General features: G+C 35.1%; 1 protein-coding gene across 5 annotated transcripts in view; it reads right to left on the reverse strand.

Annotated features, from left to right (window-relative positions):
• The window catches only part of LOC139971096 (phosphofurin acidic cluster sorting protein 2-like), a 92,614-nt gene that overhangs the window by 22,152 nt on the left and 46,747 nt on the right, over positions 1-23,715 (reverse strand). For 3 of the 5 annotated variants that reach the window (XM_071977292.1, XM_071977293.1, XM_071977290.1), the window contains exons 6-13: positions 14,009-14,109; positions 13,385-13,465; positions 8,791-9,011; positions 5,560-5,671; positions 3,581-3,883; positions 2,112-2,216; positions 1,584-1,684; positions 725-879 (exon numbers count right to left, since the gene is read on the reverse strand). In XM_071977292.1, the coding sequence (XP_071833393.1) occupies positions 725-879; positions 1,584-1,684; positions 2,112-2,216; positions 3,581-3,883; positions 5,560-5,671; positions 8,791-9,011; positions 13,385-13,465; positions 14,009-14,109 (1,179 nt within the window). The remainder of the gene's footprint in view (positions 1-724; positions 880-1,583; positions 1,685-2,111; positions 2,217-3,580; positions 3,884-5,559; positions 5,672-8,790; positions 9,012-13,384; positions 13,466-14,008; positions 14,110-23,715) is intronic. The other 2 variants (XM_071977294.1, XM_071977291.1) reach the window with 1 other exon arrangement.

Here is a 23,715-nt window from a genome sequence, read left to right on the forward strand (position 1 = left end):
GGTAGATTGGGAGACCAGGGGTAAACAAGGCACTTTAAGAGACCAGGGGTAAACAAGGCACTTTGAGAGACAGCGGTCAACAAGGCACTTTGAGAGACCAGGGTATACAAGGCATTTTGAGAGACCAGGGGTAAACACGCAATTCGAGAGACCAGTGGTAAACAATTTAATCTGACTACTCAAAATTTCTTCACAGGAATGAATCAAACTTCGTTTTGAAATATTCCACTTTCTTAAGTTATCCTTTGAATGCTTGCTCATACTGAATCATAAGTTGTTGTAAAATGGTTGCTGGCAGATTTGTGGGAGCTAACAGTATTTCTTCATGACTCACAATTGAATGTTGATCAGCTGGCAAAAAACACGTGAAGATTGTCAAGTTGTCAGAGTTGCAATCATATTTATAAGCAATATTCAAGGGAAGCTGGCCAAAATTTTACATAATAGTGCAAATCATGCAATTTGCAATTATGCAATTTGGAAACCTTGTTATGCAATTTGGAAACCTACTTTAATGTTTTAGCACCATTGATTTTACAGCTAAGCTACAGCTAACCAGGGATCACATTACTTTTTAAATGAATACTACACCCTCATACTATAAAGTGCAGAAACTCTAACACCATCGCAGGTGGTAAATGCGCCTCTGATATAAATGTAACAAATATTAAGACATTAAGACATTCATCAAGTTAGTGAATAATCAACATCAAATCCAATTTACCTGTTGGAATATAAAAAAATTTAACATAACTCTGCCACTCTGGCGATTTGTTGGAGAATTCTACAACGTACGGCCTCATGACTGAGGAAAGGTAAGCCTCATTTCCGCAAATGCCAATTTTCACCGGCGAGGGAACTTTAGGTGTCTGGTTACAACTGAAAGGGAAAGGAATGAAAAACTTGCATAAACCACAGGAAACTATTAATAAACGAAAAACAGGTATCACATGACTTTGGAATTCAATACTGACCAATCACACTGTAGTAAGATATCCTTACACCTTTGAAGGGGGTAATTGCATCTATCAAATTACTGTAAACAAAAACTTCCCTGTACCGGGCAATACACAACTTTAAGCGTTGCTCATATTTCAAAGGGAAAATATTCATTTTGTCCCGGATCAAATTCTTTCTTTTTACCTTTAAGATTCCCAAACACATTGCTCGACATCAATCGCCAATGGAGGGGCAAACTTACCGCAAAAAGTTTCTTTTTCACTTTTGTTTCAGAAAGTAATTGTATATTTCCTGACTGATAGGACACAAAACAATTATTCTACGAGCAATTAGTAACTGCGAGATAGTTAACTTTAAGTTAATATACTTAAGTACTTTATTGGTGAAGCACAAAGGTTTCTAGGCAAAACATTATATTTATACATTTAACCTGAGCCAAAAAACGTGCGCTTGCAAAACGTTAGAAAGAATATTGCAAAAGCTTGGTGACGACTACCAACCTCCATCCTAATCAACTGATAAACAAAAACAACAACAAAAACAAATTAGAAGAGAATAATCTATGATGAGGATGAGTATTAATAACTTACTAACTTAATATTAATATCTTATTAATAACTTACTATTTCTGCAATCTCTGGACAATGAACTGTAGAGTTGTTTCTACGTCATCCTTGCCGCAGGTACAGACAATTTTACTGTCGTCGACACAGGTGGCAAGCCTCTATACAAAACAAAAGACAATACACAGAACGAGATCAGAAGTAATTCAGTTGTAAAATGGTGTTTTGATTCACTGGAGATTGCGAGTCTCCATAGGTTGGTAAATTAAAAGGTGAACAACCGAAAGGAAATCATTAATACCAAATTCAATTCAAATATATGCAAATATGAAAAATAACATACTTTTTTCATTTTCTGGTACAGAAGGGGAAATAATTTTTGTTTACTGAAGGGGATAAATTATGTTCTCATTCAAAATCTCATCAGAAAAAGAAAGAAAGATGACAAAATAGTGAAAGTTTTAACTAAATTCTCTACTCAATTATCAAATGCATTCACATTCTTTAATTTGTTAAAACAAAAATTTGCTTCAGTATACATCATCCATTCCTTTTCTCAAGAAAACTACAAACAACTTGAGACGATACCTTTCCGGGGATATCTTCTGTGTTGAAGAAGAGAATACTGTCTGGAATCGTTTCCTCAAATAAGCCCAACTGGGTTAGCTGCTCGGGGATGTTCGTCTTGCTCCACTGAGAAAGCAAAAGAAAAAGAGAGACAAAAACAGAGTTGTGTGGTGAATTCTAAAGGTTTGATTGATGCCCTGTGTTAAGGTGACGATACCCGAGAACCTCCAGAGGTGAGACGTCAAAACAAACAAAATTTGATTTGTTTTACAAGGCTAGGAAAATATTTCAACTATGAGGCCCCCACGGCATTTCAAGCAGAGAGTTGAGAAATGTTCTACTGCTGTAGAATGTTAAGCATGTATCATCCAGTACAACATATCCTTATAAAACATAAAGCGCTTTCACACACAGGGAAGGGTATGATGGGTAATAAACACAGAAAACTAAAACATATAATTAAAAGGGATGAGTATAGCTGAGGCATGAAATTAGTTTATTGCTGCAAGTTGGGTCATTTGATACCGGCAGTGTAGTCGCAACTTATGGATTCATTTCGTAAACTTTATAACCATCCTTTAATGTCAAATTTTTATTTTTAATATTTATTTTTATTTTATTATTTTATTTATTTATTTCCACAGCACATGAACAACTGAGAAATACATATTTTAACATATGTTCAACATAAATAATATGATCAGAAAAACATAAATAATTGATGTATGCAAGATGAAGAGTCAACTGTATAAATGCAGTGGAGGAGACTTGACAGAAAAAAGCTTATCGAGTTCAGGCCACCTTGAAGAAAAAAAAAAAAAAAATCTAAATAAAGAAGAAAAAAAATCAGTTCACATTGCTGAAAGGGTTTAGCAATAACCTATAAATTTATATTGAATTGGATGAACCGTTGATTTGATCATGTTTGAAAGAAGCCAGTTCTAGCCCTTAAATGTAATCAATCAGTCCATAAAACAAAGCAGAACATCAGTAATGTTATAGCTTATTTGACTTTTGCAAAGTGATTTGTACCACCTGTCATGAATAACGCATCGTGAAAGAAACCTATTCCATGTTGTCTGTGTGTACCAGTAATACATATTATACCAATTTTGAGACACCTATTGCAAATTATGAACTTAAACATCCTTTGACATTTTATCCATGTACAACTGTTGTGTCCCTCACTATTAAATTGAGCACTGTCATCCAATTTTTCCATCCAGATCAGATCAAATTCCTAGCAGGAGACATTTTTACAAAATTATAAAATCTGGACCTGTCTTGACCCCACTTGACCTTTAACCTACTTTATGTAAACATTTTATGGAGCCAATGAGATGGGCAACTTGGCCACCATGTTGTGATGATGGAGCACAAGTATCTTATTGTATGGATGGATTGATATGGAAGGATGGATCGAGGGATGAATAGATAGATGGATGGATGAAACGGATGGATGGTAGTTCCTGAAAGGATACTTCACTCACCCTTTTCTCAATGGATCCAGACGATACTACTCTGTCCGCAGACCTGTTTCTCCTGTGGCCGGTCTGAGTGTCCCTTGAATCCTTGGCCGATGATGGCCGCTCACGTCCGATACTACTGCTACGCCTGGGAGGGACCCTGTTGGGGGTCCCGTCGCTACTCGAGAGGGAAGACAGGGACCTCTGAGGAGGGATCTTAGGAGATGTCTTGGCGGTGTCTTCTCTGGACGATAATTGATTCTCTGAGGCAGACGGGGGCGACTCATCCGACTTATCCAATTCTGCTAGCAGGGCTTCGGCAGATTGCTGTCAGTGAGGAATCACATCAACATCGTTACTATGAGAACCTAAACATACTTATGTGGGGTTCTTCGTAGCAAAAAAACAAAAAACTTAAAAGCAACATGCCACATGAATAAAATGTAAGACAAAAGTTTTTATTATTATTATAACACCGGTGCTTATATAGCGCAAAATCCCAGGGTTCAATGCGCTTAGCAAAACAAATACGAAAAGCAAAAATACAATTATTGCAAAAGTTTATAGGTTAAGTACATGTTGAGCTCACATACATACATGCTAACATATCCGAAACGACCAACCGACGAGAAACGACTAATGCATAAACAAAGGAACTTCTTAACATTACTTCCCACAGATGTAGATACTGTACCCCACAAAAAAAAATGGTTCCAGAGTCTTTGATTTGGGGTACATGATTGGCCAGATTTTCTACCATCTTTTTTATAATTTTTGAACTATTTTCATCTTAATATGGGGGATTTATTATAGTCTTTTTCTTATTAAACAAGCAGCTCTGAATATTTATGATAAGTTTTGATATATTTTCAAGTAAAACTTGGGGCTTTATTAGTTAACCTTCTTATTAAACATGCCATTACGGTCAAGGTAAAATGGTGCCCTTATGTGTGTTGAAAAGTTACGCGTCCGTATAAATAATTTACTCTGCGGGGGAAGTTGATAGGTCAATAAATAAACCTTTCAAACTTTATCCCAAAATTTGTAATTAGAGCCCCTTAGTTCTGTCTCCTGAACAGAAAGAACTTGAACTGTACCAGATCTTGCGAACTTGTTATATTTGTATAAAAGAAGGGAAGAGAAAGCGAAAATGTCAAAAAGCTGACTATCTTTAAATTGAAGAGGAAGTAGAAGGTAAATCTCTTATACAAATATGATTCAAATGGCAAACAGCAATTTGAAAATGAAGCCGACACAAGCAGTTTTGTAAATGTCTGTATTAACAATAGAGACACTCTAAAGGCATCTCGTTTAATATGTAGGAAACAAAAGCCTTTCAGCGATCTGGTTCGATATATGACAGGAGACCTTTATTTGTAATGGCCAACAGAAGGAGCTACGGTCAAGCAGCATTTGGGTTGAAGTTTAAGATTTCTATTATGGATGTATATCAGTTAATTGCAGTTAATTGGCTGTCGACTGTTTAAGTTTGATGTTTCAAATTGGTCAAGATTTTGAGAGAGTGTTCTCCCCATTGGGCTTGCTTGTAAATGACAGGGATTGCAAAAGCATCAGGTTGAAAATTAAAACAAGGCTGTTCATTATAGCAAGGAGAGTATCGCATCGCAGTGTTGTGATTCCGACGACTGCAATCACAATTCGATCGGTGCTGGCTGTATTTTGAATAAATAACAAAAAACCCATCCAGACTTTAAGTTCTTGTGGAAATTGCAAGAAAAGTACCATGTCATTTTAGGAATCGATGAAGAAAGAAATAAAGTCCCTCAATGCTGCTTGTAAAGGACAACTTTAATAGTTTATATCGAGCTACGAATACAACGTTGACAAAATCACAAATCTACGAGCCCGCTGCAGATGATGTCAACCTCCGCTAATGCATGCAGCTCAGTACTTTGCCAGCAGATGACGAAGCAGAACACATTACTATTGGTTAATTTAAATTTATCGATCACACGCTCGACGGGGAAGGAACACCTTTTTACCTCTGGCATTGTAACATTTTCTCGACTGTCTGAGCTGGATGATTCTGGTCGAGCTATTTCCATACCATCAGCCATGGAACCTGACGTGGGCAGTCCTTGTGAAAAATAAGGCCTGAAAAAAAAAAATGAGAAGAAAATTGATGATTTGATATAAATATTAATAGACTTTGACATGGTAGATTATTGACAAAATCCAGGGAAATGGGGCGAAAAAAGAACAAAGTTGACATTTGTATGATGGTGCAACTATTAAATGATTGTTAGGGATTGGTACTCTGCAGTTGGATACCAGATATAATTTAAATAGTTAATGTTAGATTCCCATGGAAGGTAATGGGGGGCAGTACACAGAAATGTTGGTCAATTGGACAAGGGGAGAGGTGCTATTGTGACTGGTGAGAAGGAGGTGCTGCAATTAAATTCAAATGAAGATAACATTAATGAGCAAAAAGTTCAAAAGGTGAAGAGAAGAGTAAAAATAAATATAACAATAAGATGAGGACTCATCACAGAAAAATTTGATGAATTTTTTAGCCAGGAAACTAAAACTGATGGTCTAATATAATAATAGCTAACTTCTTCCCTACCCCCTTCCCTTAATCCTCTCTTTGTCCCTCTACTGTTTATCACCTACCTCTCCTCTTCCCCTGTTGGTTTCTTCTTTCTTCTCTCCCATCCCTTGTCTACTAATCCCCTTACATATATCTCTTTGTGTTCACCATGCTCATTGACCTGTCTGCATTCTGTGCATTTTTTTTTTTTGTCCCTTCCGTTACTGTTACTTGTCATTTAGCCTCTGAATAAGATCTTGATAGGATCGAAAACGTCAGGCCAACTTACTTTTACAAGGCCTAAAATTATGTTAAAATGGCTCTAAATGTAATAAAAAAAATGCAAGTAAGGACCTACCATTAAAATTTGTTTTTTATTTTATTGCATAACATACCAAAAACACTATGGACAGGTATCGCCACTAAATGTAATTGTGTAGGATCTTACCACTCAATGGTTCAAACCAAGAACATTAACCCAATCAGGAAACGCTCACTTCCACCTTTAGTTCAACTAAACGATCATGTTACTCACCTCTTGGAGGTGACTCTCATGGAGTGTACCTGTTAACTGATTTACTGGCAAAGGGTACATTCAACCTCACATGGACATAGTTTAATACTCATTACAATGTATGGATACATTACATTGTCACTTAGAACAATGTAAAATTGTATAAGAATGTTCCCATTTGTTAGTTGAAAAACTGTTTTTTGCTTCCAAAGAATCTTATGAAGAATATGCTTAGGTTTGCTTTTCCTTTTAGAGAAAAGTGATGCAAAATCAAGTTAAAGTAAATGATTCAAATCTTATATCCCTTCTTTAAAATACAGTAACGAAGACAATACTGCTTATTCCAAATGAACGTGCCCACTCTTAGAGTATACACATAGGCAGCAACTCTAACTTCATCATGCTGATAAGATCCTGTAATAGGCATGCATATATTCTTCCACAAATGACACTGTGTGAATCAAACAATATTGCTCTACATGTGCTGTAAAACATTACTTGTTTTGAATGTCACTGATTCTCAAATAAGGGATGTTTGTCTTGGTTCATGTTTTAATAGTGTGTACGGCCAACAGTAATCAGCAAGGAGACGATCTCTGCATATTACCCGAGGTCATTTTTAATTGATTGGAAGCAGGGGATTTCGGTCTTATAATGACTTCCACACAGATCTTAAGAAGGGTTAGAGGTAGGCTTAAATTATAATTGGGTTACTGTATTAAAGCTGTGTTACTACTCCAACTGTACAGGGGCAGATTGAACTCACAGTTGAGACACACAAGAAACTTGTGAATACATTCAGTGTTGAGATGCTGACTTTTAAGAATCGCTTTTACTTCATGAAACGTGGAAGTAAAAGTTGTCCCAAATGAATATCAGTAATGGAGCTTCGAAAGGATTACAAAATCCAGATTATAAACACTCAGATTCAAAACAATAAGAGGTACCATAACAACGAGGGTCACCGACCAGACATGATCTGACCCAGTGTGTGTCTACAGTATTAAAAAGGTTACCAACGCACTCAAATACAGCAGAGTGAAAGTGCTAATGTTGTGAGAAGACAGGTAAGCCAGCAAGCCAAGTAACTGTAAAATGATTGGAAGGTATGTGTCACATGACCAGGCCTGGGAATGACTGTGTGTCCCATGTATATATAGTTAGAATTAAGAAATGATATAAAACCCTGTGTTTATTTATTTGACTTACTCTTCAGCAAGGATTGTCCTAACTTTAGCCCACCATTGTTTTACATGCAAGCATTAATCCCATACTCACTTTCAGCCTTAGTTGTGGTTTAAGTCATTGCACGCTTCAACAAGGTCACTAGATAGACACCCACGTTGCTCACCTATTTTCTTGGAATACCAGTCAAGACATTACATGAATTAATACATGTTTCTTAATACAAATTGAAATGCTGTGAACTGTGATTCAAGCAGTCATTGTGTCATAAAGGAAATGGTTCACAGAAATGTGCAGCCTCCCATGTAACGTTTCTTTCATCTGAGTTTTCTTTAATCTGAGTATATCTTCCTTTTGATGTTCTCCTATGTCACCTATCATTTTTTTGGTTAAAAATAATATCTAAGTTTATGGTATATGTCACAAGTATTAACCAAGCCTCACACTTTAGGAATTTACTCTTATCAAAACACGTCCCTGTAAACAATTCATGTGAGTGTAACTCATACACTGGAAGGTTGTAATCACTAAGATTTGCCAGACATCCTTGGTTGCAAGTGATCCACGGAATATGGAATACATGGATAATGAAACATACATAATGACAATGCACTCCAATGAATGCTGTCATTGTTAGAAAATAACTAAACTACTCAAGACTATAGGAGACACAAACAGAAACAAACTCATTGGTCTATGAGATGAACAATGTCACCAAACAGCTCAGAAATGTCTTATTTCATTTGGGAGATATCAGAGGTTTAATGTCCCTTCACACGCTACTGTAATGTTGCTCTTTATTTATTACCACGTTTATTTTTTGGTAATGACAATAGGTTTTGAGAATGTCAAATCTGCCAGTAATTCAGTTTTTTTTTGTTTTGTGAAATTTAAAAACTATGACCACATTTAAATGGCTGCCTTTTTAACAGAGTCTCTGCCAAAGATTGGACTCTTTCCGTCCACAGTTTACTGGCATACCTCAGTACTGGCTTGGGAGTCGAGCCAATGCTTATCTCGTCCAAGTTTCCATCCGTGCCACTGTCACTTAGATTCATCTCATCAAGGTCATTGTACAGGAAGTCTTCATCTAACAGTTCGTTGTCGGGGTCTTCGGGGAAATGCTCGCCTTCGCTCTCGTCGCTCGCAACCTTAAACTTTTTCAATAATGAGATGAATTTCTTCTTGATGTTTCGTTGCTGCTGTGAATAAAGAGGAAATGTGCTCGTAATATTACAAGTATCAACTTTCTCTGAAAAAGTCTTTAATGGAGATCAGGTTCTATCTAAAAGATTTAAACAATTATGGTTTAATAAAATGTCTGCTCCCTGTTTCTGCACGATTGCTCAAAATATGACCAGAATTTTGTTAATTTGACTAAATTTCCCTCTGTTTTCTCGTTCTTAAATCACCAAATGTGTTTAATAATCTAAACAAGCATTAATGAAATAAAACATCTTTTGCCGACATGTTTTTATATCTGTCACATTCAATATAGAAAGGGACAGTTTACCTATAGCAGCTGCATGGTTATGTATACATGTATGAAACATATCTTGCAATGCAAATACATGAGCAGGAACATGCTTAGTTTAATCAGCTGTTGTTACATTAAATTCACAAGAAATGTTACAGCACTGGCTCAAATGTTTGTTCATCTTTGATAAGTATATCTAATCCCATAGCCTTGGTCTTTCAACACTTACTTTGCAGATGCAGGGAATTATTTCGTGTAAAAATTTGCCGTGGCAACTTCGAAGATTATTCATTTTGTAAAATACTATGGATACTATGTAAAAATAATTGCTATGCATCTTCGCACTTTCATAGAAATTTGACCAATATCTGTAACAATTTTTGGATATGATGTTGGATGATATTATTCCTTGAGATGTACAGTACCTAAACCTAGCCATGTTTGCAATTATAATTCTAGGGCTTAAACTGATAATTTTAACCACAACGTTAGGCAAATTAGTATTAAACGGGCATGATGGAATGCTTTTTAATGTTTAAACAAAGTAAGACACCAGCTGCATGAGTCAAAATAAAGTAAAGCAGAAGGGAAATTCCCTACAATTGCAACATTATATTAAAATATGTGCAACCTGCTACTGTAATCTGATTTCTAGTAATATCTCTCCCCACTATCTTTTTCCTCGACCAGTCCCCGCCCTCCCCCTTCCCCCTCCCCCTCATCCACTCCAAGGGCTCTAAGCAAATACATTCTGTTTGTAAATAGCTTTGTTCTGGAGCAACTTCTGATTTATGTGACCTTTTGTGATAAAACGCCAACGCTCTGTGGATGATTCCATGACAAAACAAATTGTTTTTGAGTAAAACATAACCTAACAGATAACACTAATAAATCCCACTGCTCTCATGAATGGGTGAAAGGACCAAAATAAATCCAAAAACAAGGAACCCCCTACAGGGAATAAAATTACAACCTGCATATTCTATTTAGTAACCAAGGCAACTGCCCTGCAAACACTCCTACAGGAGGAAAATTAAGAAGTCAGAATGACCTTAAGAAAGCAACTTAAAGGGAATGCGTCAAAAATCAATTCATGGCAAAACAAACATTTTTTTTGTGTGAATCCTGTTGCAGAGCATTTATCTAGATTCAGATCTACAATGTAAGGATAAATAACATTTCATTTGTTATAGTTTTTAACTATGCATAATCTGTGATGTCATAGCAACTTCCCCCCTCCCCCCCAACTACCAATTTGTTCATAAGAGATGGCATGATTTCTGTATTCACCTTCAGATGAGAAATTTACAAAACCTTGAAAACTGAATTTTCTTGAAAAGATGAAAGACTTTTGACAAAATATATGCTTTCACTTTTGAAAACAAGAAAAGGAAAAGAAATCATTCTGACAGTTTAACGAAAGGTCTTCATGGAAGAAAATTTATAGTGAGGGTTTGTCAATTTTTAGTCTTCCAGACAATGGTTTCTAGTATCAGGCATATTCAGATCTCTTTATAAGAGAAAGAAATTGATGTGGTATAATGCTTCAACTATTAAAAGAGAAGGAAAAAGATAACATGAGCAGAACACTCCCAATCTCCATTTTGCATTGGGCCTGCCACAATCTCATAGTACCACACCTAACTCGTAAAGTAAAGAAGAAAAAAAAAACAAGTTCAAGGTTACCTCTATGAACCTCTCTAGGATGAAAGCAAACTCTTCATATTTCAAATTAATTAACTCAGAAGTTCCTTCTTTTCCAAACCTCACACTATACAATGCAGCCACAACTCCCCTTTTACTCTGAGATCAACGTTTACCGAAAAAGGATTAATTTCAATATGCTGTGTACTGCTTGTAAATATCATACTATCTGGGTCATAGCCACAATCCTGGGCCAAGGACTTCCTTCTGTATGTCACTTAAAGTAACAGCACTGTGTAAATGTACATACCTGGCCATCAATATACTTTGAATACACAAGTAAACAAACCATCAATGTAACACTACTGATAGTGTTCTGAATGATGCTAGAGTAAAACTAATCAATAAAACAAGAAAAAATAAAGACATGGAAATCCAACTGTACATTTATAAAGTGAGCTAGAGAGGTTAAGACTAACATGTGACTTGCATATGTTTATGTTTAATATGAGGTTAAGGGAATATCTCGAAACTTCAAATATTGGAAATAGTTTATTTGAAAGTCCACTCCTCTTTCTTTTGATATATCAGAATAAAATCTATTAAACATCACTCGTTAAAAACAATAACCTAAACATACAGGTAAATCTCTTTAAGCTTGTCATCAAGGGAAAGACAAATATCCACTTAACCATAGCTGATATGGGGCTGATGAGTCATTAACCTAAAACTTTGAGTAAACCAGTAGTTTAAGCCAACACATAAAGGAAACCATTGACAGCGAAACTTGAAGGATACAAAACAGATAATGGAAGGTCTTCCACACTCTAGGGTGGTCAGATTGGTAAATATAAACACAGTGGCCGGTATTAGAAGTATTGGTAATGATTGTAATGTCCATCGCTTAGCCAAAGAGGGCTAGTATCATACAATTATCCATAGTGTGTACATGCATGTACCAAATTCCACTGAGAAAGCATCCCAAGTTGGTGAGATGAGTGGAACCTCCCTCCTTGTTGGAATTGAAAGGAGAAACATTTCATAAATACCCAAAAAACTTATCTGGTTTGCCCTTTTAGAGAATGAAGATACTTACCTGGTCCCTCAAAATGAATACAAATTGTAGAGTAATAAAGACTTTATACCAGAATCCCATTAATCATGAAAAGGTTTCAAACTATCATTCTGCAGTCAATAAATATTGCAACTGGACGGTGTTAAAAGGTTAGCTGGTCATGTTGGAAATGGTAGAGTGATGGTGCTGTAGTTGTGGGGGGACAGGTATGTTGAATGAGATGTCAGTCAGTCAAATGTTCAACTTAACAAGAAGAACTATCTCTGTCCTGAGACATGAGAATAAAAGCCGTTATAATTCACACCTTTGGTGCACTTAGATGAACTGGCCTAGATTTTTACACCACTGGGAAATAGCTGGCCAGCAGAAAAGGAGTCAACAATGAGTCAATTCCCAAAGTGCCCTGACATCTGGAGGGCCTCCCATTGATCAGCCCTAGTTTTAATCTCTCATCAAAAGAAAAAGACATCCCTTCACTCCCATCATTACAATTCTTTTCCTTTAAACAGGGCACAAATTTGATGCCAGTATCCAACGGGCTAAAACTGACTATTGCCGCTGTCGGTCGGTTTGAATGACATTAATATTAAATGAGTTTTTTTTTTATGCTGTGAACAACTTTTAAAAGCAAAAGGTTTCTCCTACACTCGAACTCTGTCATTTCGCAACTGGGGCAGCGAAACTTAACTCTTTTCATCACAAATGCAAAGAATGAGATTCACAGTCTTTTTAATACTGGCAATCTACAAAAATGTAGGGCATGAATAAGAGAAGCTGAGAAAAACGTAGCAAATAGAACTATTTGACAGACGATTCATGCAGGGAAGTTTTAATTCATCTTTGTGTCCATCGGCCAGACATCTTAAAAGCCCACGGTGCATATATCACTTCTGTACGTGCTCGATTCAAATTTTGGTCGTAAAGATCGTATGGATTTATAGAAAGCAAAAAAATATGAGCATATCCGTTCATTTCTGTCAACAATTGAGACTTAATGAAGGAGAATGTAGAGAATGAGGAGCAAGGGGACACAGGTGATTGATAAACGTGCTAGATTATGAATTTACATCAGCGACTTTTGCTTTGTTAATGTGCTTCGGAAGGATCAAACTACAATTTCTTTTGTCGCGACGATGAAGACATTCTCTACAGTAAGGAGACAATCAAGCTTGCTACAGTAGATGACAAACATTACAGGGGAAAAGAAGTACAATGACTGACTACTGAGAAACCATGTTTTCAAGTTGATAAATATAAATATGCTGATCTTGACTTACCTTGAGCTGTTATCGATATTATATGGCCCATAATCATGATTATGCTGACCGTACAAGATTACTGTGATTACCGACAGTCTGAAAGATTTCACAAATACTCACCCTATTAAATGAAGGTCGAAGTTTAATCTGCCCGGGTTTTCTGCCTGGGACTTGGTCCTCTTCAGGTTCCCCTAAAAGATCCTGAAAGAAAGAAATCAACAACAAAAGATTTCTTTCAATTTACTAAACTAGAAAGAAAGTAATTGTTGCAAAAATTCCACAACAACTAGTAGAATTGCCTTTAAATGGGCATCCGAGACTAGCTATAAAAAAATTTAAAAAAATTAATTAATTAAATTAAAAAAAAGTAAAAATGAATTTGTGCTTAGAAGACCTTTCTTCTCTTGCATTTGTTTAATGTCCTATTTCGACTAGTGTAAGTATATTCAGTGATGAGCCTTGGGTAAAAAAAAAATAACGGAACTTTGCAAAAATTGCGGTATAGGCTCCAGTTTGCGTATGCTACAGTGTGTTAGGATAATAGTATTTGTCCCGAGGTAGAAAAGAAATCACAGATATTCCGAGAATTCGCGGAAAAAAATTATGCCTGTATATTACAAGATTAATACTCGTGTGTAAAAGTAAGTTGGCCTGACGTTTCGATCCTAGCAGGATCTTCTTCAGAGGCTAAAGGATTAATACTCAGTTGAATATTAAATCCATTAAGCATGAAGAATTGCCTACCTGGCCTTCAACCATGTTCTCCCCACTGTCGCTGTTTTCTCCAGGATCGGAGGAGTACGACTCTTCACCCTCTTCTTCGCTCTCTACATCAACACTACGATCTGAAGGAGCAAAATGACAAGACCGTCAGCATCATCTCTCTTAGTCTCCATGACACTTTAACTGATAAATCCAAACGATTTTTTAAAGTGTGCGTACCTACCATGGAGAGGACTTTATCTGATAAAACCTGTCTGCTTGATGAAAGCTTTATTAAAATTGTTCATGGGTCCATAGATATGACATTTCGTCAGTTTGTTGTTATGCTGGTATTATAAATCCAATCTGCAGTAATTCACTGAGATACGGAATACAAAACAACTGTGAGAATAATTGCTGCGAAAATTATTGTGGGGGGGGGGGAGGAGGGGTAGGGTCAAGGGACATGTAGCTATATATCGTATAGCAATGCCAAAATTATAATAATTGAAATATTAAAAAATTATTCAATCACAACGATACACCCACCTTGACCTTTGCATCAAGCGGGAGGAGTGGGGAGGGGGTGGGAGAGCAAGATGATTTATGAGTATTAATAAATGAATTTGATTCATCTATTGAATATTCAGCATTTCATTGCCAGGACACTTTTCATGTGAATGGTATTTTAACACAATTCAAGGGAAATTTAAACATTTTAACTTCTACTCTACTGTTTGAAATGAAACTTGGCATAAATGATCTATGTGGTTGTGGGAATCTAGTATTGAACAATATCTCAGGTGCTTCAAAACATATACGTTGACACATCGAAGATACAGGTAGCAAGTGCAACATGCCTGGTATGTATCGTACTGCTAATATTGGAAATTAGCTCTAATCCTATTCAATGATCCTGCATAAACGATCTCCTCATGCACCATCCATAACTGTGTATCTTAAATGCGGCCACAGTAGTTGGGATTAATCAATTTCTGGCAGTATTTTTTACAACTCCTACTGTACCAAAAGATGAGATTGAAGTAAATGAAACTAAAAATACCTTCAAAATGACTTTCAAACATAAATGTTGATAAAAGTTATTAAAACTCTTTCCATTCCAATTTTAAAAAGTACTTGCTCTGGCACTTCTTTCACATTAGTATCACACTCGCAGACAAAGTTTGATAAAGCAAAAACCTCAAAAATATTAACATATTTAAACCGTTTTTTTCATAAATTATACGAAATATAAGCACAAATTTGATTTCATCAAGCTACTGTAATGGACTGCAGTGCTTTTTGGCCGGATGTCACAAAGTACAAATTGTCTTTACCAACAACATCAGGTTGCAATGAAAGGCTTTTGTTTTTGTTTTAAATTGTTAGAAGTCATTCTTCAGATCAAGACACTATTAACCACTCTAAACAGCGCTACTGTATTTTTCATGCATTCTGAAAAATTAATGCAATTAAATATTGAAAAAAAAAACTAACTATCGTGCATTGTTACGAGTTTGTTTTACCATTGGATATATGATGATGAGAACTGGTACCATATGTGTGCCAGTGGCCAGACCTCATAAACAGAGCTGTTCAAAACATTTTAATTAATCATCCACAAATGTTAGAATCATTGATTAATCAATAAAAAAAATGTCTTCCAGAGATCTGCGCTCCCCATCTTGAATTTTATGACTACAGCTACGCGACCAGGATTAAACTTTAATTAATCACTTTCTGTGGATTTTTTATCCAGTGTTCTAATATGCATCATAAGACGTCATATGAACTGTCAATCTACAGTACAGTATTTTGTCTTTCCTTTCGATGCAGGCATAGCAGAACTGCTCCATATATGCATACTATATCTTAGTATTTTTTCCTGATAGCATTATGTATATGTATAGGCTTCTTCTTTTGACAAATGCATTTGATATGTTTGGTGATCCTATCTCAAAGTGGAGGTGGGGGAGAATAATATCAACATGATGGCTAGTCGTTGTTTTTCTGTATAACCTGCAAGATTTATGAATTATCCTAGCTAAGAGGAAGACGATATTCCCACAGCAGCGTATAAAGCATTCTCATTACATGTTGAAGGCTTACATACATGTATGCATGACCGCTATAGATGTATGCTAATCGAAGGACGGATTTGACACAAATATGATAACACAAAAACTGCCAAGGTTGTCAAAATCATTCCATCTAAATAATCTTACGAACAGACTTTTTGTGAAGGACCGGTTCTTTTCCTTGAATAATTGATTCGTTATCTCGGCTACAATTGTCTAGCTATAAAGCTGAACTATGAGGAAGAAGTTAAGCGAGGAAACAAACGGAGTAAATACATTAAAGTACGAGACCGAAAAAAAGGCTTGGTTTGGATAATTAGTACCACATAGCAGTATACACTGAAAAGCTGTATGGGCATATTTTTACACTGCTTAGGTCCATCATTTTATTTAAGTATATATATTATACCCAACATGATACAATAATGTGACAAATAAATTAAAGAGGAATAAATTTGAGCTGAGGAACTGACTATTTTTCATCCTAAACTTAACTTTTAAATACCATTCCTCCTGTCTTACAAAGTCTCTTATTCATTTTAATAATATGTGCTTTTTCCATGCAGAATTGATCTTGTAACAGCCAAAACTACATGCACAGTATGGTCTAGGAAATGCTTCACTAGTGTCTACAGAAATAGCCCCAAGAAGTCTGCGTTCATCTTCATTTGCAAGAGTGAAGAAACACAGCCATATAACAAGAATCTAGTAATAAATCCTGCCTGGATATTTTCGAGCAGCAGTTCTGCTTATGATTCCATATGTACGTTCCAGGAACTATATATATATCAATAGATTTACAACCCATACATACCATAAATTATCGGTAAAAATTCCATCGGCAAGTTTTCCGTACCATTACTTAGGCATTAAATTATGAAAAGATACTCCAAATAGGATACCGATGCTTTATAGCACAAAGTCATCGGTAAACATGGATTTCAGTTATCAATGAATAATTTAAAGTCTTCATTATAAATGAACACTAGTTTAGAGGTATTGATGTTTGTTTATAATAATAAAATATTGAAAATGACATGTTTCTGTACTTAAAAAAATGCAACACAATTTTTGCATCTGTGTTGCTATTTTAAGACAAGTCGATTGATAAACTACACCATTTTGTGGATTTAAGAAAACAACAGTTTTTTTTTTTTTTTTTACATTTAACCTGCATGTCTATACTGTATAACCAGATAAGATGATGAAATTATCCATGCTATAATATTTTGTGACTGATGACTAATCCAGCTTTTTAATTTCAGCAATTTTTATGTCTGGCATTGATTGCTCAATACATATACTGCTGTAACCTTGTAAGCTAGATATCAAGAGATACAATTATTTTATCTGCTGTTTGCATAATTTGTTAAGACTTGCTTAAGACCCTTGAAGAAATCATGTACATGCACAGTGTACAGCACAGTGTATAGCACTGTGCATACGGTATATGTGCATATACATATAGATATATAGATATGGTACATATAGATTATATATTTGTACATACTTACATACATACATTTAAGATCATATAGATATACATACATACATATAGATTTAGATTATATGTCTATATATATGTATATATATATATATATATATACACACACATATATACATATAGATTATATACGTTCATACATACATACAGAATATATACATATATCTATATACACTATATTATCTATACCCTCCAATATGCCATTAACCTTGGTATCATGATGATATGGGTCCTTTAGCGCTAGTACAATGTAAACTGAAAAAGTTAAATGTCAGGCAAGGATCTCAGAAATTTATATGTCGAGGATGAAATAAAGTTGTATTAATGGATACATACTGTACCTTAAACCTTGAGAGATTCAAAATTGCAAATTTATTCTTTATTGTTCATTTGGGAAGATGCACTCCACACTTAGAATCTACAACATTATAATTAAGACCCACTCAACTACATCAAAATGTGCTTGATTACTTGTGTTTGTACGGTAATAGTGAATTACAGTTTGAAAAAGCTTTCTGCATCTGTTTCTAACTTCCATAGACAATACAGTCACTTCAGTTATGAAAGATTGTTAAAAGGAATGAATTTCAGTACAGTATATGTTATAGTATTTGCGCTATATAAGGAACCATATTAATAATAATTAATAATAATAATAATAATACAGATTCTGCACCACTATAAAAAAAATCACTAAGCTGTACTTCTACTTCAGTGGGACACAATTTTATTTTTAAGGTATAATGCTTAAAACAGAGAATTTTGACAATAACACCGAATACCACCATTAATTAGGTCTGCATGTTTAAATAACATTTTGAGAATTGACAAAATCCATCTCCATTACAGAATAACAAACATACATAAAAAAATATTTAAAAAAGTGGCTTGATATGATATTTAGACTTGATCAAGTCTTCTGCCTCATGTGTTGAGGAATATTCAAACTGTCATACCTGTATCTCACATTTTGGAAATCAAAACTTTTGAGCTATTTGTAAAGTTATTGATACAGTTAAACCTCTGTCACATAGATGCAATAAGAAATGGCTTTCTAAAACTGAAAAGATTCCAAATATAAGTTAAAATGTTGAATTGGAAGCCACTAGACATGACAGTTGTAATCCATAAGCCTTTGCGGGCTTCTCCGACATTCATGGTCACTTAAGCTTCGTTTATATAAATAACTGCCTGATTATTACTAAAATAATGATTGTTTGGTTTCTCTCTCCTTTTAGTCAGATAACAATGGGTAATTTCTTCATATCAATTCCTTCACCCCCCAAAACGACACTAAAAAGTACTGCAATATAAGCTCTTTGAAGGATTAAGTGTGACTCATCGCTCCCATACGTGAGCGCTGTGGATCAACGCGGTCAGGAAGATTGGACTGATCCATTCTGTTGCGGTTTTTTTTTTATATTGCTGTGACGCAAACTATTGCATTCTCAATGTATATGGGAATTTGGGTGAAAAAAACTACCAATAAATGTGTTTTTAAACTAATTTTGAGTTCTTAACAGTACAATAACAAATTTTAATACAATTACACATAAACGATTAAACAGTGCGTAGTTACAGTTCCCTATACTAGGCGCTACCACGCGGGCGTCTACAATAGCTGTTCTCGAGGTTGGGCTAGAAGGTCGATATTTTCTAACGAAGACTCTCATTTGTTACCCCTAGGTCCGATTGAAAACTTGAACCCATCACGATAATTTTTATATGTACAGAATCTGTCACTCATTTGTAATGCATATTCAATTTAGACAAAGAGGAGGGCCAGTGTTATAGTGACACAATTGAACTTTCAAAAATGGGAGTTTCAAAAGCCACACGACGCTACATGTTGCCATGTGTGTTTTACGTGTGACTTTTGGTTTTCAAAAGTTACGTATATTTACATTTTTTAACCCCCAAAGTCCGATTGTGCCATGCTAAATAGAAACTAGGAAACAACAGAGATATGAAGAGATTTATTCCACCTTTCTAAAGATGTTTTAGACAAAGTGTAATGAAATGAGGAAAGAACTGTTATCAGTGAAGAAAAACATGGCCTAACAGTAAGTCAACGAGGGGTGTGGGTAGTAACTGTCGTGACTTTCCGCCGCTGCACAAGGAAGAGCGCTAAGGAATTGATATGTAACAATTGCTTCACTAAAAAAAGACACAGCAAAAGAGTAAACAGCCATAGATTTCACAGACTACAAATAGCAGCAAATTGAGTAATTTTGTCTTTGTACAGTATGCAACATAATAGCTAAGTGCATTACTACGTTAATGAGCACAATAAACCAGGCAATCCTTATTCTAATTTTTCACTCCAAAGATGGCAATGGTTATTGTTTATAACTCAACATTTTCAGCAAATGACTTCAATTTCTTTGATATGAGTCGAAAACAAAACTCTATTCTTTGCCATACCACTGTACAAACAATCAAAGAATACACTAGTAGAGGACAGAGAAAGAAATGCCTTCCCCTCTATTATATTATAACCAATTCCCAAGTGCAATTGTCTGAAAATGACAAACAGACAAGCTACAGTACAGACTTTTGCATCTCTCTGATTATTTCTTTGTCATTAACCATTGTCAATATGTGCTGACTGACAAACAACTGCTACTGTAACATGTGACAAACAACCCATGTTGTAATCAGAGAGAACTATATGAGACAGCAGAATCTTCACAGTGTGTTTAGGATATACAGTACATAAATTTTTTTCTTAAAAATCTCTTTCATCCCGGCCTCCAAATGGCTGAAGGTAAATTATAATTTTTCGCAGTAGCAATTTTTATGATCTCTTACTACTGAGATTAGTATTAAAAGCGTGCCTTACAGCCTTTAGTATGAGATTCACCTAGAGCTATTCGGAGTATTCTCTCTGGTAATTTACTGGGTGGAAAAGACAGCGACAGATCGTTCCCATCTCCCATGGTTTTCTTGATCATCAAAACTGACAAGACTAGAGTGATAGTGGAATAAATATGTCGTGCAATGCAATACAGTAGTTGTAATCAGTGAGGATGCAGGCAGATCCGATTGTAAATTTGAAGAACCCTTTTTTTTTCTCTTTTTGTTGCCTTGGTGTTCTCCTTTCCATCAAACATAATATCATTTCCATAATGGAAATAAATGAAAAGCTGGTTGTAAACATGACAGACTGCTTCTGCAATGACCCTGTTTAAAGCACTATCTGTACCTTCACAACATGTATGTATGTGTATGTGTATGTATGTATGTATATATATATACATATATAACGCAGCATAGTTGTTTAACAGTTTTACCGTTATTCATATATTTATATATATAATATATATATATATATATATATATATATAACGCATATATCACGCGTTGAGCGATCATCAGACAACTCTCTCTCTCTCTATATACATATACATATATATATATATATATATATATATATGTAAACATACTGTTGGTGAAGCTACTAGCTGCCACTACAGAACAGGCATGCTTCAAGTTGAATCAATCTCTGGAAATTAGTGATCCAGCTGCAGTAGTGATCAAATTGCAAAATGCTATGAAAAATGGTCAAATTGCTAAACAATTGCAAAGATCAATGTACAGTATGTAACAGTTTTTTTTTTTGTACACAGGAATCATAGTACTTTATAATGAGACAACATTACCTTCAAAACAGCTTCACAAAATATGAGCCCTACATTTATTCCCTGAATCTACTTGACAGAAGAGTCATAGGGGTTAAAAGAATAGCCATCCACTTTGTTCATATTTCCTCACTGCATCACAGGGTAGGAGTGCACTGTCAATATGCTATACAAAAATAAAGTTGGTTAGATTTGTAACTTCCTATGAATTAGTCTTCATCTTAATTAACTTAACTTAATTAACTTATGAATGTCAAGATGTTTGTAGAAAAAAAAATTCTTAGAAAACAACAAGCATTTCTAAACTGATAGGCTACTGCTAATTTTAACAGCATAGTAGAATAATCTCACTTTTGTTCTCTTAATAAACATTCTATATTAATAAATCTCTAAACTTGCATTTCTTGCAAGAATGCATCTAGAAAAGATGACAGTGCTTGCAAGAGAACCGGCAAAAGTGTTCAATCATCTGAAATGTCTATATTTTGCATTATGACACAAAGTAATTAGTTAAAAAAAACCTCTCTCGACTATAAGTCACAATTATTAAACACTGATGATTAACGGCAGGTAAAAATTCATCACTCTTGACTTTCATTATGAAAGTATACATGGAGAGCGTGAATAAATAAATAATGACTGTAGTTGTACACAACAATACCTCTGTAAAGAGGTTTTATTTTTAGAATCACTGCAGTTCAAAGCCATTTATCATAAATTTCCATTACCAGAGCAAGTTGAGTTACAGTACTAGCTCAAATTTTCTGTTTTCAGAATTTTTTTCTTCCCTTTTCAGCTAGATCCAAAGAAAGTTGAAGTAAAACTTTTCAGTGTTTTACAAAATCGACAACGTAGAGCAAAGTTCAAATATGACTCATTTTAATGTACTAACCAATTGTATTTGTACAAGTATCTACATGAAAAGCATCCTACATTTATTCATGCCCATAGAATCAACATGTTAGGGAATTCAATACTTAACATATTTGCTTCCTCTTGGGCAATGCAAAACAATTCAAAACTAAATCACAGAGGAGTTCTGCAAGCAAGTTAAGCATATTCTTCAACAGACAAGCCTATCAGATGACAATAATGGAACATGAGAACTCCTGTATGATTGTACACAATACAAAACCATCAAGTCCTGTACTATATATACAGCCTAATGCACAGTTACTTCTATGTAGGGAAGCATCAACTATTTGAGGGTGATAGCATATATATCAGCTAAATTGCTTAAATTTTGAAAGAGCTGAAGGTATCCTGGACGCTCTGATCTTACATACTTATTCCAGAGATCCTTGGAATGTTCAAATTAACTATGCATCTCATACTGTACATCTACTGTAGTGAACTGTTTTGAGTGTTTTAGTAAAAATCGCTCTTCTACAAGTTGGAACACAAGTGACCGTTACTTGACTTGCAAATTTTAGAGTAGGGAGGAGGGAAGTGGGAGAAAAGGGAAGGGAGAGGGGTAAAAGAGTGGATGAGGGAGGAGGGGAGGCGAGTTAAGGGCTCAGCTGACAACCTTTGAGGTACATATAGGTGCATAATGGTTGGGCTGCTGACAACCTTCAACTGGTACAGTAATTGGTTTGTATTCTACAAAGCTTACTACATGGATGTATAACAAAAAATTACCCATGAACCTGATCTAATCTAACAAACTTCTCAGTCATACAGTCAAACAGCACTGTGTTAATATTTCAATATTTATAATTTCTGAAATCACTTGCCATGCTGAAGTGCATGGACAAACCTATTAGGAACCAAAAGGTTTAGAGAGAAATGTAAGCAATATTAAAATATTGTGCACATCTCCTAGCAAACTTATAAGGCTGAATACATGCATATTAAAAGTTAATTTAATATATCAGGCTCTCACATCGCCTTTGCCTGTACAGCCTTGTTGTTATGACATCTGCACGAGAAGTAAATTTGTACTGTTTCCATCACTTGAAACACTGTATGTCATAATTAAGCAGCCCAAATTGTTTTAATTTCATTTTAACGATGCATTTACTATATGAAGAGTGCACCGACATTCTTTTGTGTTCAGGGTATTCTACAGATGACGACACAAATTGTCAGAGGAAGAAGGATCTGCAAATACGTTTGTGTTGATGTGCTTTGCAGTAGTTGTTTAAGTGCAGTATTGTGAAAACATGAATAACAAGGAGGTGTATCCAGCCACATTACTTCCTTGTACTGATATTATTGAGCATACAGTACATGTTCAGGTCAATAAAACTGAATGAATGCAGTCCCTTTATTCACAACTATTCCATACTGTAGGTAATTACAAAACTTGAACAATGTAGTAGAGATCTATTGCATTTGCTACTTTAAATATATAATCTGGAATTCCCAAAACGTTCGCTCTCAAATCTGTTTGTCATTTTCCATATTAACTGAATTAACGCATTCCTTTATTCACAACTATTACATACTGTAGGTAATTACAAAACTTGAACAATGTAGTAGATATCTATTGCATTTGCTACTTTAAATATATAATCTGGAATT

The sequence above is a fragment of the Apostichopus japonicus genome, chromosome 8 (assembly GCF_037975245.1).
Source record: "Apostichopus japonicus isolate 1M-3 chromosome 8, ASM3797524v1, whole genome shotgun sequence".
NCBI lineage: Eukaryota > Metazoa > Echinodermata > Holothuroidea > Aspidochirotida > Stichopodidae > Apostichopus > Apostichopus japonicus.